Source organism: Drosophila takahashii, chromosome 3L, assembly GCF_030179915.1.
Source record: "Drosophila takahashii strain IR98-3 E-12201 chromosome 3L, DtakHiC1v2, whole genome shotgun sequence".
NCBI classification, from domain to species: Eukaryota; Metazoa; Arthropoda; class Insecta; order Diptera; family Drosophilidae; genus Drosophila; species Drosophila takahashii.
Window position 1 is genome coordinate 11,952,984 of NC_091680.1, and position 15,716 is coordinate 11,968,699.

The following is a 15,716-nucleotide window of genomic DNA, read 5'->3' on the forward strand; positions in this document are numbered from 1 at the left end:
AGTCTTCTTCTTGAGCATTCAACACCTCGTCAAGAGAGTTTCCTGTACCCGAAGATCTCATGAATAAATTCGGTTCTACCAGGTGAATAAATTCACACTATATCTATCTAACGGTAGCCACATCCGCCAGCCAGGATTTAAGAATTTTTAATTGCCCAAACCCAAAGGATCTCGGCTTCAATTAGCCCCCGTGAAGACAGGTAGCTCATAGGCAGCAATCATCCCCTGACAATTATTTCCGGCACTCTTTTGTCTTATCAAGATTGCCCTTGCGTTACGCCCACTCCAAATGGAAGTGAAACTCCAAATCGAAACTCTGAAAAAAAAAATACCGAAAACCATTTCGTTAGCATCTAGTTTGCGGTGTGTTCTGTGATGATTCGCCTGCACCAACTGTGCGGCACCAAAGGAGGTCTTCGGAGGAACCTAACTACACGTGTTGGCTGACCAAAACCGAAACGCCAGGATGCCCCAGAACAAAATGTTAAAACAAAATTAATACCAGCGACACAGAGTCGTAAAAAGAAGGTATAGTATGTGGTATATGGTATAGTAACAGGAAAAGAAACAGAAACGTAAATGAAAACAAAAACGGGGATCCTTTATGGCGCAGATTGGGCTGAGAGATTTCAAAGGGGGCGCGTGATCGCCATCAAAATGCTCGTGGAGGCAATTTAAATTGCTGAACTGCAAGGCGCGTGGAGCGGCGGAGTCGTCCCAGGTAAAAACACGATCCAGAGAACAGAACCTGCTGGCGAACCGAAGAACCCCCCATATCATCCACCTCCCGGAGAGGAGGAGGTTCACTCCTCGCGTGCTGTTGGTGGTGTTGAAACGTATTTCTTCGCTCTGTTTATTTATAACAAGCCGCACTGCGCAGCCTTGACACTGACGAGATCCGAGATCCGTGGGCCTAGAAGCCAGGGGCCAACTCAAGGTTATGGCCTAGGCAACTTGGATACTCCGCAAGTGTCCAATCTTTCGCCCAGCAGCCGCCTGCAACTTTGTTCGGCGCTAATTTATAGTTTACCCCGACTGTTTGGCTTTCGACCGAATTGCTGCGGGTAATTGCCAGGATTTTTCCTTTATTTCAAATCCAATTTCTGTTTTATGACGGTGAAACGACGTGCTGGGGGCTTTACTTTATATTGGAGTCCAATAATTCTCTATTCTTACTTGATCATCAAATTAAAAAACGAAGTATATATTTTTTACAAAATAATAATTTAACCTTTTCTCTGGCTAACTTACAAATATTTTCTGTGACTTCATAAAACCTCTTTTTACCACCCTAAAAAATCTGTATTTTCGCCGACATATTGGCAAAAAAATAACTAAAAGAGGATTTTTTTGTTCAAAGTCTTAAAAATATTCATTTTGAATTGTACTGGTTTTAAAGCAGTTCAAATGTGGATCGTCTTTTTACATTTTAAAGCAGTGAGTTTCATGTAAAATGTATGTAAAACAGGACTACTTTCAAAAAAAATCCGCTAGATGGAGTATTTAAACACTGCTTGTAAAAATCGGAAAAGTGGAAAAAACTGCTTTGAAAAGAATATATTAAGTTCTATCGATAAAAACCCGGTAAAACAACGAAAGTTCAAATAAATAGAAAGCAAAATAAGAGTATTTCGATAAAATAAAAAATGATAGAATAGATAGAATAAATAATGGGGCGCCGAGCTGCAATTTGACGATATGGAACACCTGTCTTTTATGTCTTTATCAATATACGTTTTACACCACTTACGTGATTTCTGTGGATAAATTAAAAATTATTCAGGATAATTTTAATTACAATTTATTTACCATGTTATATTTAATTGCTAGATTAAAAGAAACAGTTTCATATTTCTATTCAATATAAATTAGTAAAGAAAATTTTATAAAATTAATAAAAAGTGGAACTTTTATATTTAATTTATTTTTAACAGGGCTCGCTTCTAAAATAAAATTAAAATTGTATTTCTTTCATGCACTCATATCTATTTATTTATATATATCCAATATATGAAATCAAATCTTCTACATCCGATACAAGAAGCACTCTACGACACCCAGTCTCACTCATTCATTAAATAATTATTTAAAATAAAATAAAGTGCCATATTGGGCATCAAGATCTGACAGCGCCCCGGGATAAATTCAGCACTTCGCAGGCTCCCAAAATCCGAGTTTTATTAACACAAACAAGGCATTAATATCAATTTTGGTTTCACTTGAGTGGTGAGCAGATAATTGGGGGTCAGCAGCTGCTGTTGAGTCAGGTTCTCCCGATCTGCCCCCGATTGTCAGAAGAAATCAGCGCCAATTGGCTTCAAAGCAAATATTTGCCTCGAGTGGCAGTTAAAGCTCGTTCGGCGATAATGACAGGGATGATCGGGGATTTGGGATATGGTATATGGGATCCGGGATCCGAGGAACTGCTGCTGCTTTTCACACCATGTCGGTTGAAAAGGTGCGATCGCTTGGCACACCTTTGGCCCATCTTCCTCGTTGGCTGTGTCAATTCCGGGAATGTCAGGGATTTCGGCTCCAGTCAGGCAATAAAACGTTGCTGCAAATTAGCGCTTTATTGCGTGTTTGTTTGGTCAGAGGTAAGCCAAGCGGAAAAGGATACCCAGTCAATCTGTTGACTCTTTGCGAGACCCGTTAAATTCTTGTTAAGACAAGGGCCGAGTGCAAATTATAGCCGGCGGCCAAGAAATTTATTGTGAGGGGCATAATAGCAGCAGAACAGCAGAGAACTCTCTACCCCACATCGTACATAATTCATATAATCCGCATAATATATGTAAGCTTTTATTGACATTTGAAGCACCTGCTTGAGGATTCGCCCGCTCAGCGTTTATCACACAACTATTTACACGTCATCGTCGTCATCGCAGATGATGACTTATCGTCTTCTTGGATCCTTGGAGTTATTATCCTTATAGGCATTTCACATAGCTCAGCTATCGTCCTGTAGGCCTGGCTATTTTGGCGCCACTAGCGCCTTATCACATGTGTTTTCGGTATTTTTAGGGAGTACCAGTTCCAGTGTTTCCAGTTGTGGGCATGCCCCGTGATGATACCCTAGACGGTAGCGAGTTCGCCGCTCAGGCACTGCGGGGTATACACGTTGGCCAGAGAGTCCCAGCCACAGTCGGCCAGCTGGTGAGTCCTGTGCGGATTCCAGTCCAGGCCGCAGACGAACTCCGTGTGCTGGGCATTGATCTCCTGGGCGGACTCGCCACGCTCCAGATTCCAAATCCTAAGGGGAGGAAAGAGAATGATATTTTTAAAACCCATATTTATACCAAGAAATAATAGAAAAATTCAACTAATCCACAAAAAATAAAGGAGCATCCTAAATTAATTCTCAATCTTCTAACAAAATAATCATTTGAAATTTCCTATCAGTTCTAAAAGGCTTTTAATTTTGTTAGCAGAACAAAAACAGAAAAATGATGCTCTTGATTTTGACTGACTTTTTTAATATTTCTTCCAGTTGTAATGACCTGGTAGACCCTTGAAATTGATCATTAAATAAATCTCGGTCTTTCTCAATTAATTCTAGTATTTTGAGAATGATTAAAAATATTAAGATCTTAATTTTACATGATTTTCTAAATAATTGATCATTAAATAAATCTCGTGCTTTCTCAATTAATTTTAGAATTTTGAGAATGATTAAAAATATAAAGATCTTAATTTTAGATGATTTTCTAAATAATTGATCATTAAATAAATCTCGTTCTTTCTCAATTAATTCTAGAATTTTGAGAATGATTAAAAATATTAAGATCTCAATTTTACATGATTTTTTGATTAATTATTCTAAATGTAGTGCCCTCCCTGCTATTATGGAACCTGTAATCCTCTCTTATTTATTGATAAACTATTCCATTTCCCTTTTAAATGCATCTACAATCTTAGGAAATTGCTAAAATATGCCCTTCTTAATTTTCTCCACTTTTCTCTCCTTGTTGTAATAACTTCCCTTCCCATAGAGAACCTCCTAACCCCTACTTACCGTGTGGTGAAATCATAGTTTGCCGATGCCAATACCGCTGCCGAGTGCGGTGAACAGGCCAAACGACGGACAGCGAATTCCCCGGAGTACAGCTCAAAGACGTGGGTCCTCATCTTGCGCAGATCCCATCCGCGGATCAGGCCATCCGATCCTCCGGTGACCAGGACATTCCGGTCGAAGTGCGACCAGTCGCAGGAAAGGGCCTCGCTCGAATGCGCCTCGATGCTCATCAGGGGTTTGCCTGCAAAGTCAAGAGAATTCCATAAGTTCAAGTGTCCATCGGTACTCACGCTAGCAAAGAGATTGGCGATCAGGGGCGAGAACTTGGCCCCGTAGATCAGATCGCTGTGGCCCACAAAGGTGGTGATGGAGTTCTGCCTGTTGCAGTCCCACAATTTCAGAGTGCAATCCCAGCTGGCCGAGAGCAACGTGTGGTAGTTCCACTTCTCGCCCCAGTCCAGGCTGTAGACCTCGTTCTTGTGCTCCTGCAGGCAGATCAGCGGCTGCTTAGGCGTCTGCTGGTTGGCCGCCGATTCGCCGTCCAATCCGCACCAGATCTGGAGCGATCCATCCCCGGAGGCGGTGGCTGCGATGTCGGCGGCATAGGGACACCAGGCGACGTCGAACAGCCCATCGGACCACTCCAGACGGCACAGCTCCCCGAGGTTCTGGTCATCTGAGGCGGTCTGATCGGAGTTCTGTTCGAGCAGAAAGAGGGAACCACCTCCAGCAAGACCGTACAGTTGGCTGGGGAATTGAGAAAATAATATATGGTTAGTTTATAGTTCAGTTTGGGGTCTTATAAGTGGTCTCACCTTGTAGCTAGCAGCAAGTAGTTTGCCTCGAAGGGCGAGAAGCGCAGGCTATAGCCATGTCGGTCTGTGGTGGTGTGTCTCTGAGTTTGCATTTTATTTAGGTATCTCAACTGCAAAGATATAAAGGAATTTATTAAGATAAGTATTTAGAAACAATTATCAAAAATAAGGTTACATTTTCCGAACTTAAATTAACAAGCAATATGCCTATTTGGTTAAGCTTCAATGAAGGAATTAAAGAAATTTATTAGAGATAGTCATTATAATAATCCAAAATAATGAGGTTGAATTGCTTTTAGATTAACAGTCAACATTAGTTTTTAGTTGTATTTTGAATACAGAATTTATCCACAATTTTATTGTTAATTTTCATTTTTTGATCAATTTATTGCAATTAATCTTTTAACAATTGTAATTTTAGGAACACATATAAGGAAGATCTTTGACATCTTATATATATATTTTGTATTATCTATTATATTTATTACAAATATTCAGAGTTTAATATTTTCAAATTTTCAGCAATAAGATTCCTAGATTCAAACCACAACTAATCCTCAAACAGACAAATCAATATATCGATGTTTGATCTTTAACCAAATTAAAACTTTTGGGGCTTCCCCTGCTGGACAATAGAAAGTTGGCTAAGAAGAACAAGACTGATAACAACCCGGTAACAGCGAATCAGATGCTAATCCTGGCGAGGCAACTGAGACCTCCCAATTATTCAACAGTTGGCCCGATGACCTCGCTGTAGGTCGGAATGGGAAAATACTTGACATTAGCCAATTTGCTCGGGCAAGTGGCAAACTGCGCAGAAAAATAGACCAACCCCCGGGGAAGCAGCTTGTTTGCAGTTTTTCCTATGTTCTATTCTATTTTCTATTTAGCTATTTTCCCATTTTTTGTCATGTCCAGCAAACAACCGCATAACGCGCAAATCCAGTTAGTGGCCAGAATGAAGAAGACCCACGGACAGGGCCAATGGAAAGGTATATAAGCAGGTTGCACGGAACTTGGGTTTCGCATTTTCCTCCGCCGAACGGAAAACTCAATAACGCGCATCGCTAAATTAGAAATTTGCATCAAAGGAATCTAGGAGCCAAACAGGAACTCTAATCCACAATGGTTGTATCCGTGAAGGTCTTCAAGAAGGCCACGCCCAACGGCAAGGTTACCTTCTATCTGGGCCGCCGCGACTTCATCGACCATCTGGACTACTGCGATCCCGTGGACGGGGTCATCGTGGTGGAACCGGACTACCTGAAGAACAGGAAGGTCTTTGGCCAACTGGCCACCACCTATCGCTATGGTCGCGAGGAGGACGAGGTCATGGGAGTGAAGTTCTCCAAGGAATTGATTCTGTCGCGGGAGCAGATCGTTCCGATGACCAATCCGAACATGGAGATGACTCCGATGCAGGAGAAGCTGGTGCGGAAGCTGGGCGTGAATGCCCATCCCTTCACCTTCCACTTTCCGCCCAATTCGCCCAGCTCGGTGACCCTGCAGCAGGAGGGCGACGACAATGGGAAGCCCCTGGGCGTGGAGTACACCATCCGGGCCTTTGTGGCCGACTCCGAGGACGATCGGCAGCACAAGCGCAGCATGGTCAGTCTGGTGATCAAGAAGCTCCAGTATGCTCCCCTTAATCGAGGACAACGCCTGCCCAGCTCGCTGGTCAGCAAGGGATTCACCTTCTCCAACGGCAAGATCAGTTTGGAGGTCACTCTGGATAGGGAGATCTACTATCATGGCGAGAAGACCGCCGCCACCGTTCAGGTGTCGAACAACTCGAAGAAGTCGGTGAAGAGCATCAAGTGCTTCATTGTGCAGCACACCGAGATCACCATGGTGAATGCCCAGTTCAGCAAGCATGTGGCCCAGCTGGAGACCAAGGAGGGCTGCCCCATCACCCCGGGCGCCAATCTGACCAAGACCTTCTACCTGATTCCCCTGGCGGCCAACAACAAGGATCGTCATGGTATAAATGTCGAGGGAAGATGGGTATTTGAAGCTTGCTAATTGGTTATCTCTTTTCCTAAGGTATTGCCCTGGATGGTCACCTCAAGGACGAGGACGTCAATCTGGCCTCATCCACCATGGTGCAGGAGGGCAAGTCCACTGGAGATGCCTGTGGTATTGTCATCTCGTACTCGGTGCGCATCAAGCTGAACTGCGGCACTCTGGGCGGCGAAATGCAGACGGATGTGCCCTTCAAACTGCTCCAACCGGCACCGGGTAAGTTGTATATATGCTAACTGCCACTTAACCTCCGGTTAACCCTCTTGATCACTTAGGAACCATTGAGAAGAAGCGCTCGAACGCCATGAAGAAGATGAAGTCCATCGAACAGCACCGCAATGTGAAGGGCTATTACCAGGACGACGATGACAATATTGTTTTCGAGGACTTTGCCAAGATGCGCATGAACAACGTCAACATGGCCGACTAATCATTATCTATAGCTTTGTTGTGAACCGGAAAACGGAACCGAATTTAACCAAACCGAATCGAAAGCACTGAAAACTTGTTGCAGCAGTCTCTCGTGGAGGCCACAATCTTTGTATTATAACCGTATCTCTATAACGCTCTCTGTGTAGTAACTTTGGTGGATCTGGAGTTTGTACCCGTACATATGCATGTTGAAGTGTTGAACCGACCTCGTGTCCCTACTATATTATAAATGTGTTATGCCTAACTAGTACTAACCTTTTTATCGTTGCGATGGAGTATCCAAAGGGGGTTTTTGTTCGGTAGAGGAGCTGTTGGTATAGTGGTGCTGTGGGTTTCAACTTCAGAAGTCGAATGATCAGCCTAGCTGCTCAGCTCGACAACGAAGGATCTGTTTCTCTGGATTTTAGGGGTGATTCGTTGACAAGGGGTTGAAAAGCCCACTGCTTATAGGTCACAAGCAGAGGCTTTCAACCCCTGGAGAGAAAAGAAGCAACAGGCTGTCAGGATATTTGAACGACCAATCAGGACGAAGTGGAACTGGATATGGCCGGGAACTCTAACGGTCAACGGAAGTTCTTGAAAAACAAATGTTGACAATGAAATTGCCGAAACTTTTCATATGCTAAATAGTCCAACTCTATGACCTTGATGATGGCTAAGGCCGCCAGCTGCCGTCAGTTTGATTCTAGGTCTCATCTCTACCGCCTGATTTTCCCCTATTTTCAGTTTTACCTTTTTTGTGCTATTTTATGCTTATTTATCTTATATAAGCAGCTGACCGTTGGAGCATTGCACAATCCGGGGCAGCTTCGATCGATTTCACACACCGCTGACTGCTGGGCAAGTGACTTCCGGCTTTTGGCCACCTCTCCTCTGAGAGCCAAGCCCCAAAAGCCAAAGTGGCCAACTATAAATGGCTATGTTGTTGTCAAAATGCTGCCACAAATTTGACGAGAGTGCAACGCGATGGAGCTGCCAATTGGGAAGTTATTCGGTGTGTTGCATCTAATGTTGCTCGTTTCGCCGGCAATGTTGCAGCAACAACTGTTCTACCATCCCAGGCAATTGTACAGCGATTCACCGCGTCTGCGAAGATTCGAGTATGCAGCTGCCACGCCCTTTGTGGGCGGTGGCTACAATCCAGTTGCTCCTCCGCCGCCGTCGGCGTTGCACTACCAACAGCAGACACCGCACTTCCAGCTAATCAACTATCGACCCAGCTATCAGCCGTTGGCCCTGGAGTACCAGCAACAGCAGCTGCCCGCTCCTGCCCCGCCCCTGCCGCCCCTCTATCCGCAGCAGAGTGTCCAGTATCAGCAGAGGACTATTGCTCCCCACTCCGAGTTGGCCAAATATCGCTATGAGGGGAACTATCTGCCGGTGCAAAGGATCGCCCTGCAGCAGCAGCAACCTCAACGTCGCGCCGAGGAGCAACTACAGCAGCAGCAGCAGCAGCAACACTTGTTGCAACAACAGCAGCAGCAGCAACTCTACAATGTGCCACCGGCTCTCTTCACCAGCGATGTGCTGCATGTGATTCCACCTCGCATTGCCAGATTGCAGGAACAGCAGCAGCAACCCTCGCAGAATGTCCAAACCGAGCGACCCAGAAGGTTTGCCAAGGATCTGGACACGGATGTTGCTGAGAGCAAAGGTCACCAAAACACCGATCGAAGCGGCAAGGAAACCAAATACTTTCAGTAAGAAAACTGTGAGGGAAAATGGGTGGTTAAAATCATTCAGAAAATACATTATCAAGCTGTTTCTGTCAGCAAATTTAACTTGAAAATGGGTGTAATTTTTCTAAAAAAAAAAGGTGGTACACCCAAAAAAAAGTAGTCATCAATATGCCCCTATTTAGGTGTCAATGTGACACTATTGAGTGGAAAAAAATCTTTGATCCGAACGTCATTAAATTGACCCTATTCTGGTGTCACTTTAATACTTTCGAAAATATTAATTTGACCCCTTTTGGTGTCAAAGAGCCACTAGCCGGTGTCATTTTCTAAGTATTAAATAAAATTTGACATTTGCTTGAAAGCTCCTGTAACCATTCTGCCATGGCAAAAATTAATATGGGAATGGCTCAGGGGCCAAGGCGCTTGGTTCTCATATTATTTTGTGCTCGGGGGAACGAGGTTCGAATCCCGCTCGCAACACCATTATTTTTTTTTTTTTTTTATGAGTAATCTAACACAACTTAACATTTTTGTTCTTAAAATGATATATATGCATTTTAAAAACTTTTTACCTACTATGATTTATCTGGGTTTCGAACCGGGGACCTCTCGCATCAGAGGCAGACGCCTTACCAACTGGGCCATCGAACCATTTTGCGCGCGAGCGAACTCTTGACAAGTATAAACAAAATCGATACTCGAGTAAAACATCGCCGAACTTCGAACTTCGAAAATCAAAAATGATAATTATTGGGATCGATGTGAACCTAGTTTTATCAAAATGACACTATTTAGTATCAAATACGATTTTTCTAAAAACGCGGTGTACTTTTGACACTCATTTGGGAGCAAATTGACCCCAAAAATTTGATCCTAGGGGCAGTGTCATTTTAACCCACAGTTATTAAATTGACACTCAGGATTTTTTTTTTGGGTGTAGTTAATTTTTATAAAAAAGTCATAGGATTTTCTGGAAATCAATCTTTGAAAATGGTGGTTGTTTAATTCAGGCACACAAGCAATTATTCCTAGTACCCAATTACTCTCCTCTTACATTTTTGATAGAAAAATTGTATAGGAAAAAGGGTGAAAAATGTGTAAAATCTTAGGACAAAATGGTGGTGGCTGCTTTAATTGAAAAGTATAATTAGGCAAGTCCAATTACTTTGTGATCTTATTTTTATTATTTTTATTTTACTTTAAAATATATTTTATTAACTAGAAACTCCTAAACCTTAAATACTAATTTCTAAATTTAGTGACATTTTCATGCGCTTTGATGGCCCAAATTCGCGGAGTCACGGTCACGTCCTCAAGCATCCGAAGTCCCAGGAAAAGCGATTTGAGTCGCAGCGAGGCACGAACCGCTACAGGGGCGAGGTGAGCTTAAGCATTATAATTCCAATAAATTTCCACATAATTCGCCAGGCTTTCTCCCGCTCCCAAACTCCTAGGTGATTTGGACGGATCGTCAAGGAGGCCACGGCGAGCACCGCTGGGACATGGCGCAAGGAAAACTCTAGGAGCAGACCTTGATTTGCATACCCCTTCCTCTATCATTCCCCTCCCCCTAACTAACTCTGTACATACCCATCGGAACTCTTGCATAAATCGTGACTTTTCATAATTTTGGCGTATTATTTATTTAAGGGCAATGATTTGGCGTGAAATTCGAAAGAGCACTGCAAAAGATTAGCATACGAATGTAGGAATCTCAGCTTGCTTCTTTTCTTGGGTCATCTTTGAGATTTTCTCACGCCGCTCTGGAAAAGTGGACTGTCCAACCGGTTACACGAGTTCGCGGGCAATGGGCCATCCCGAAAAGGTCAACTATCCTTTGGCTGGAAACTGGTTCTGGGCAGTGACCCGAATGTCCTGCAGTCGCTTAGTTACAGGACAAGACAGTCAGTCAGTCGGTCCATCATGCGGGTCGGATATGTAAATGCGTCTTCTCCTTGGCAGTTCGAAGGGGTTGAAGGTCGTTAGGGTCTTATCTGCCCTGTAAGTCGTAAGTCTTGTAACCTCGGGGGTTGCATTCGTCGCTCATTTGCATATCTCCAAGTCGGTCGAAGGCAAATGACACAAATGCCCTGCGGACAGGCCTAATGTCCAGTTGTTTGTCCTGCGTCTTGGGTGCGAATGACCATGCACATGTTCGGGATCCTTACATGTCCTTAGATCAATACTCAGTATACTCAGGATATATGCAAATGGGTTGCAGCCCCTTTGATCCGCTATGCGGGTCATTAACGAAGCGATCGGCGCTGGCTGTCAGTCATCGCACCTCCAGACTGTCCAGAACCGGTTCGTAATCGCCGCTCTTGGTCTCCTGGTCTTCTTCTTGGGCGATAAGGTCATCAAGGCGATCAAGGGCTGCTCAAAGTTCTCACACGCTCCTGTAATTTATGCAAGGACACTGCAGAAGGACACTGCGATGCGACTGCGATGCGATTGCGATTGCTATTGCTGTTGTGGCGTGAGGTTCCCAAAAGGACAACCGGTCTGACCGGTCCACCCGGGTCCGAATCCAAATCCGTGTCTTCGGTGACCACGATCCACGGCCTCTCCGGTGGGAACTTGGGAACCATTCGATGGCCTTTGTCAGCAACTGCCCGAACGGGTTGTCCTTAGATCATCTTCTTCTTCGGGTGTCACTGGGATCTTGGTCCGCTTCCTTTGTGAGCTTTGCCAATTGCTCGGGGGTTAGGCCATTGATTTATACGAAAATAACATTTGTTTACCTTCGAGTTGGCAGACATCGGTGTGACCTCAATTTGGACATTCGGGTGCAGATTGTGTTTCAATATTAATTTTATTTTAGGAAACTGGGAAGGTGGTGTAATAAAAAAATGGTGAGTAAAATCATAAGGCTGATTGGAAAATTCAGCTTAATCCAAACAACAAGATTTTTAGGTAACAAACTGTATTTTTTGGGAAATTTGTCTAAAAGAAATTTTATTCAAAATGATTGAATTTAATTTTTGTTTTGTGCTTGAAAATTATAAAATTTTTTTTTAATTATTGCAGCAAAAAATAAAGTCAAATAAATGTTAAAATCTCCAACTATAAAATACAATTCCACCTTTTCTTTTTTTTTTTTAACTAAAAACAAAAAACACTTTCTACGTTTTTTCCAAATTTTTAATTTAATATTCTAAACAAGAAAGTCGAACCTAAATGAATGACATAAAATAGAATAATGTTATAATCTCGTGCCAATCGAGTCTCGGCATATTTACAAACTACATGGACTTGCGGAACTTTCAAGAGTGTTTCGACAAGAGTCGCCGATCTGATGGGATCGCATCCCCATGATTGCATCCCCTACTGGTGGTACTGGTGGTACTGCGGCTGCTGGGGCTGCTGGTGCTGATACTGCTGCTTGCTGGGACCGGAGCTGTACTCCTGCTGCGACTTGTGGCCTCCAGCGCGGAGCAGCTGCGTCGGCGGCGGGGGAGTGGGGATCTTCACCACGATGTCGGTGGGCTCGCGGATGACCTCGGCCTTGAATCCCTCCTTGGGATCAGCCGTGTACTTGACGGTGCGGATGAAGCCATCGGAGTCCACCACCGAGTAGCTGCCCTTGATCACCGAGCCATCGCGGATCTCCTTGCGGTTCTGGTAGTTGGTGAACTCGTCGTCTTTCACATCGAAGCCAAACTGGTAAGAGGAGTTTTGCTGAAAAAATTATAAAGCAAAACGTTAGCCATAAAAACTTATGCTCAAAATATTTGAAAGTTAATATTTGGTTTACAAAATATATAATATAATTTTGAAAGGGTGCAATTATATTGTTTTTTAGTAGAACGTAACCAAACTTTTTTTATAGAGGGTTTTAGTCATATTTGGCTAAGTAAAACGCTAATAAATTTATTATTTTATATTAATAAAATGAAATCAAATTTAATATGGGTTAAATAGCTTTTAAAAAAAATGTATACCCATAATAGGGAAGTTAAAATTTAATGGAGCTTACTATTAAACTCTTGCCTTATCTTGGTCATTTTTTTAAGAAATCAAATCATATTTAAGCGCTTTTTGTGTTCGATTTGGGACTTCAAACGCGTACTGCAATTCAGTGCTGACCCACTTACGTGGCTGGCCCAAAAAACGTGTCCAGACGGCGGAGGTTACGTCACCACCGCAGGCGCATGCGCGTAGGCAGTGACTGCAAATCCCAGATCACGCACAAGTGAAAGTAATTTGGACCCGCTTGCATATTTTAATGGTCCAAGCGCACGAAATCAAAGAGCCGTTGCAGCGGATCGGATCACACGATCGATCCGATGACTGCGGATTATGCAACCACCGGGCGGTAGAAGTACGAGTACCACCCATAAAAGCTCGAGGCGTTGGATAATTTATGCGCAAGGTTGTCGATTTCCCCGCCGCTTTTTTTGTGAGGATGCAGCATAAAAACAGAGAGACCTTCAGCTGGCCACGATAATCTGATCAACTGGGTTAAGGTAACCCAAAGAACGTGGCTTAAAGGCGTGGCCATCAATCGTTCTTCACGAAGCCTTTGGGCCTGACGTGGCCTAAAAATAAAAAAAAGCCAAACTACCCAAAGAACTGCAAGCCGAAAAATTGGAAAGGCAAAGCCAGTTTGCAAGCCGGTTCTAATGCGTGCAGTGTCCATTGCAACTCATTGTTCGCAATTGTGGGAATTGGGCTCGGAACTGCAGATCTTTGGGGCCGGGGGTTCGGATTGGGGTATATGGGTCGCATTTGAAAGTGATTGTCTGGCGGAGAATGCAATTGCCAACGGCAGTGTCACAGAAAAATAACTAAGAGCTATTAATTATCTAGTTAGCAAGTTGAACTTGCTAATGGAACCTTTACTGCTATGCTGATTTTATGGGTCTATAAACTTTATATGATCTCTTTAAGAGTTGTTTAAGTCACCGTGAAATTATCATAATTTTTTAAATACTTTCCAATCGACATTTTATTTATGCCATCCTGTCTTGGTCATTAATTTTAAGTGGCCAAAAAGATGACACGCCATCCGATCACCATAACCTCATCTCGTTAGCAATACGGCTGATGGATTATGGTCACTTTGGTAACGGATATTCATTCGCCAGCTTCCGCATGCAAAGGCCATAAACAATCGCCGATGGCTAAGTGGTCGGACCAGGAGCGAACTCGGAACTCGGGCCAATGAACATGCAGTACAATGCAGTGCGATATACACACACATATGGCCATGGCCAAATCCACACTGTTGCCGAGTGTGGTTAATGAACCCCGAGTCACAGTTCCCACTCCCTCCCCCGAAACCATCGCGCAATGCCATTGCATGCTTCAATTGTAATTATGTTGCTGTTGTAGATGTTGCTGTTGTAGCTGTTGCTGTTGCTGTTGCTGTTGCTGCAGCAGTTAGTGCCGCAGTGAAGCGAAAAGGAAAGTGCGCGAAAGTCCCACTTGAATCGGGGGTTCGAACTCTATCTCTGCACCGCAAAAAGAGGATCGATTTCAATTTAAAATTAATGTTATAAAATAAGTAAAATAGTATAAGAAACTCATTTACTAAATTCACTACTATCCCAATAGTTTGAAAAAGATATTTAAAAATTGTTAATATTTCCCCTTAAAAATATTAAAATATTTATTTGTGTATTCCAAACTTACGTCATCGTATTCCTCCTCCTCCTGTTGCTGCTGCAGCGACAACTTGTGCTGTCCCTTGGAACCCAAGATCGAGGTGGAAGGTGCCTGGTAAGAGGGCTGCTGAATCCTCCTCGGTGGCTGTGGAGCAGCCTGGGCAGGTGGACGATAGGCAGACTGTTGTGGCTGGGCCTGGTATTGCTGATGAAAGGGATATATCACATTGGTATAAATCTGTAAAATTCCGATTGAGTAGCTCAACCCACCTGATAATCCCTGACCGCAGGTGCCACATACTGTCCCTGCTGCTGCTGCTGTGCCCTGATTTGCTCGGCCACCGTATCCTTGATCCTGATCTGCTGCCCGGAGTTCACATACTGCTGCGTCTGCTCCGAATTCTGCTCGAAAATGGGCGTGCCATCGTTGGGCTGGGCCTGTTGCTGCTGCTGCTGGTGCTGCAGTTGCTGGTAGTACTGTCGCAAGTAGGCGGGGTCCACGCCCTGCTGTCCGCTGACCATGCCGCAGATCGCCAAAGTGGCCGCCACGAGCAGGAGTTGCATGTTGCTGGTGGTTTATTGGATGTTGCTGGTGGTTTACCGACGAGACGCGAGCACTCACTATTCAAATTCGAACTCTAACTCAAAACTGAAACCTCGGCGGAGCCACAAATGTATCTGCGCTGGCTGCGGACCCAAATTGCACTTTTATATCGACAAACACCGAGCGGCAACTACATCGCCACTCTCTCACTCTCTTTGGGCCATAGAGCGACTCTCTTGGCTGATTTACAACAGCTGTTTTTGGGTGGCTAAAACCCCCCAACGCGGCTGTCACTTCCGTTGAAATCATAGTTCCTCTACCCTCGACCTAAGCCATTGTTAAAGGTTTTTTCTCTCTTTTCTTTTTTTGTAACCCTACGTAATCTCGGTCAACAGCTGTTAACTTGGCTAACAGAGGCAGCTGATTAATTCCAAAAAAAATGGGGAAAACTTTCCCGAATCTGTCATTTCCAATATATACCATGCAGGGCCCAAAAAATAAATGTAAATTACATTGCGGTCGAGACTCCTCCGACATGCAATTGTCTCGATGGCTTCCCATTAGATAATCATGCCCAATTAATCGCTTGGCTCTCGAAGAAGA

General features: G+C 43.8%; 4 protein-coding genes across 4 annotated transcripts; 2 read left to right on the forward strand and 2 right to left on the reverse strand.

Annotated features, from left to right (window-relative positions):
- Positions 1-2,777: 2,777 nt before the first annotated feature.
- Positions 2,778-7,617, reverse strand: Pex7 (Peroxin 7). The gene is made up of 4 exons (XM_017137062.3): positions 7,540-7,617; positions 4,831-4,940; positions 4,016-4,762; positions 2,778-3,253 (listed from the first exon to the last, which is right to left on the reverse strand). Exons 2-4 carry the CDS (start codon positions 4,920-4,922, stop codon positions 3,076-3,078), a joined length of 1,017 nt encoding a protein of 338 aa, XP_016992551.2. The 5' UTR covers positions 4,923-4,940; positions 7,540-7,617; the 3' UTR covers positions 2,778-3,075.
- Positions 5,848-7,531, forward strand: Arr2 (arrestin 2). Its single transcript, XM_017137061.3, has 3 exons — positions 5,848-6,811; positions 6,874-7,068; positions 7,128-7,531. The coding sequence occupies exons 1-3, from the start codon at positions 5,956-5,958 to the stop codon at positions 7,280-7,282; spliced, it is 1,206 nt and encodes a 401-aa protein (XP_016992550.1). The 5' UTR covers positions 5,848-5,955; the 3' UTR covers positions 7,283-7,531.
- Positions 7,618-7,984: 367 nt separating the features above from the next.
- Positions 7,985-10,590, forward strand: LOC108054130 (nuclear transcription factor Y subunit beta). The gene is made up of 3 exons (XM_017136906.2): positions 7,985-8,984; positions 10,223-10,343; positions 10,418-10,590. Exons 1-3 carry the CDS (start codon positions 8,251-8,253, stop codon positions 10,484-10,486), a joined length of 924 nt encoding a protein of 307 aa, XP_016992395.2. The 5' UTR covers positions 7,985-8,250; the 3' UTR covers positions 10,487-10,590.
- A 1,534-nt stretch (positions 10,591-12,124) lies between these two features.
- Positions 12,125-15,257, reverse strand: Cpr66D (Cuticular protein 66D). The gene is made up of 3 exons (XM_017136899.3): positions 14,840-15,257; positions 14,598-14,774; positions 12,125-12,641 (listed from the first exon to the last, which is right to left on the reverse strand). Exons 1-3 carry the CDS (start codon positions 15,131-15,133, stop codon positions 12,288-12,290), a joined length of 825 nt encoding a protein of 274 aa, XP_016992388.1. The 5' UTR covers positions 15,134-15,257; the 3' UTR covers positions 12,125-12,287.
- Positions 15,258-15,716: the final 459 nt, after the last annotated feature.

Coding starts and splice junctions, on each gene's coding strand:
- Cpr66D (XM_017136899.3), bottom strand. CDS start 15,133: ATGCAACTCCTGCTCGTGGCGGCCACTTTGGCGATCTGCGGCATGGTC. Junction 14,775..14,839: donor CTGCGGTCAGGGATTATCAG/GTGGGTTGAGCT, acceptor CCCTTTCATCAG/CAATACCAGGCCCAGCCACA. Junction 12,642..14,597: donor AGGAGGAGGAATACGATGAC/GTAAGTTTGGAA, acceptor TAATTTTTTCAG/CAAAACTCCTCTTACCAGTT.
- Pex7 (XM_017137062.3), bottom strand. CDS start 4,922: ATGCAAACTCAGAGACACACCACCACAGACCGACATGGCTATAGCCTG. Junction 4,763..4,830: donor TACTTGCTGCTAGCTACAAG/GTGAGACCACTT, acceptor TCAATTCCCCAG/CCAACTGTACGGTCTTGCTG. Junction 3,254..4,015: donor AACTATGATTTCACCACACG/GTAAGTAGGGGT, acceptor TCCTCCCCTTAG/GATTTGGAATCTGGAGCGTG.
- LOC108054130 (XM_017136906.2), top strand. CDS start 8,251: ATGGAGCTGCCAATTGGGAAGTTATTCGGTGTGTTGCATCTAATGTTG. Junction 8,985..10,222: donor AAGGAAACCAAATACTTTCA/GTAAGAAAACTG, acceptor TTCTAAATTTAG/TGACATTTTCATGCGCTTTG. Junction 10,344..10,417: donor CGAACCGCTACAGGGGCGAG/GTGAGCTTAAGC, acceptor CCAAACTCCTAG/GTGATTTGGACGGATCGTCA.
- Arr2 (XM_017137061.3), top strand. CDS start 5,956: ATGGTTGTATCCGTGAAGGTCTTCAAGAAGGCCACGCCCAACGGCAAG. Junction 6,812..6,873: donor CAACAACAAGGATCGTCATG/GTATAAATGTCG, acceptor TCTTTTCCTAAG/GTATTGCCCTGGATGGTCAC. Junction 7,069..7,127: donor ACTGCTCCAACCGGCACCGG/GTAAGTTGTATA, acceptor TTGATCACTTAG/GAACCATTGAGAAGAAGCGC.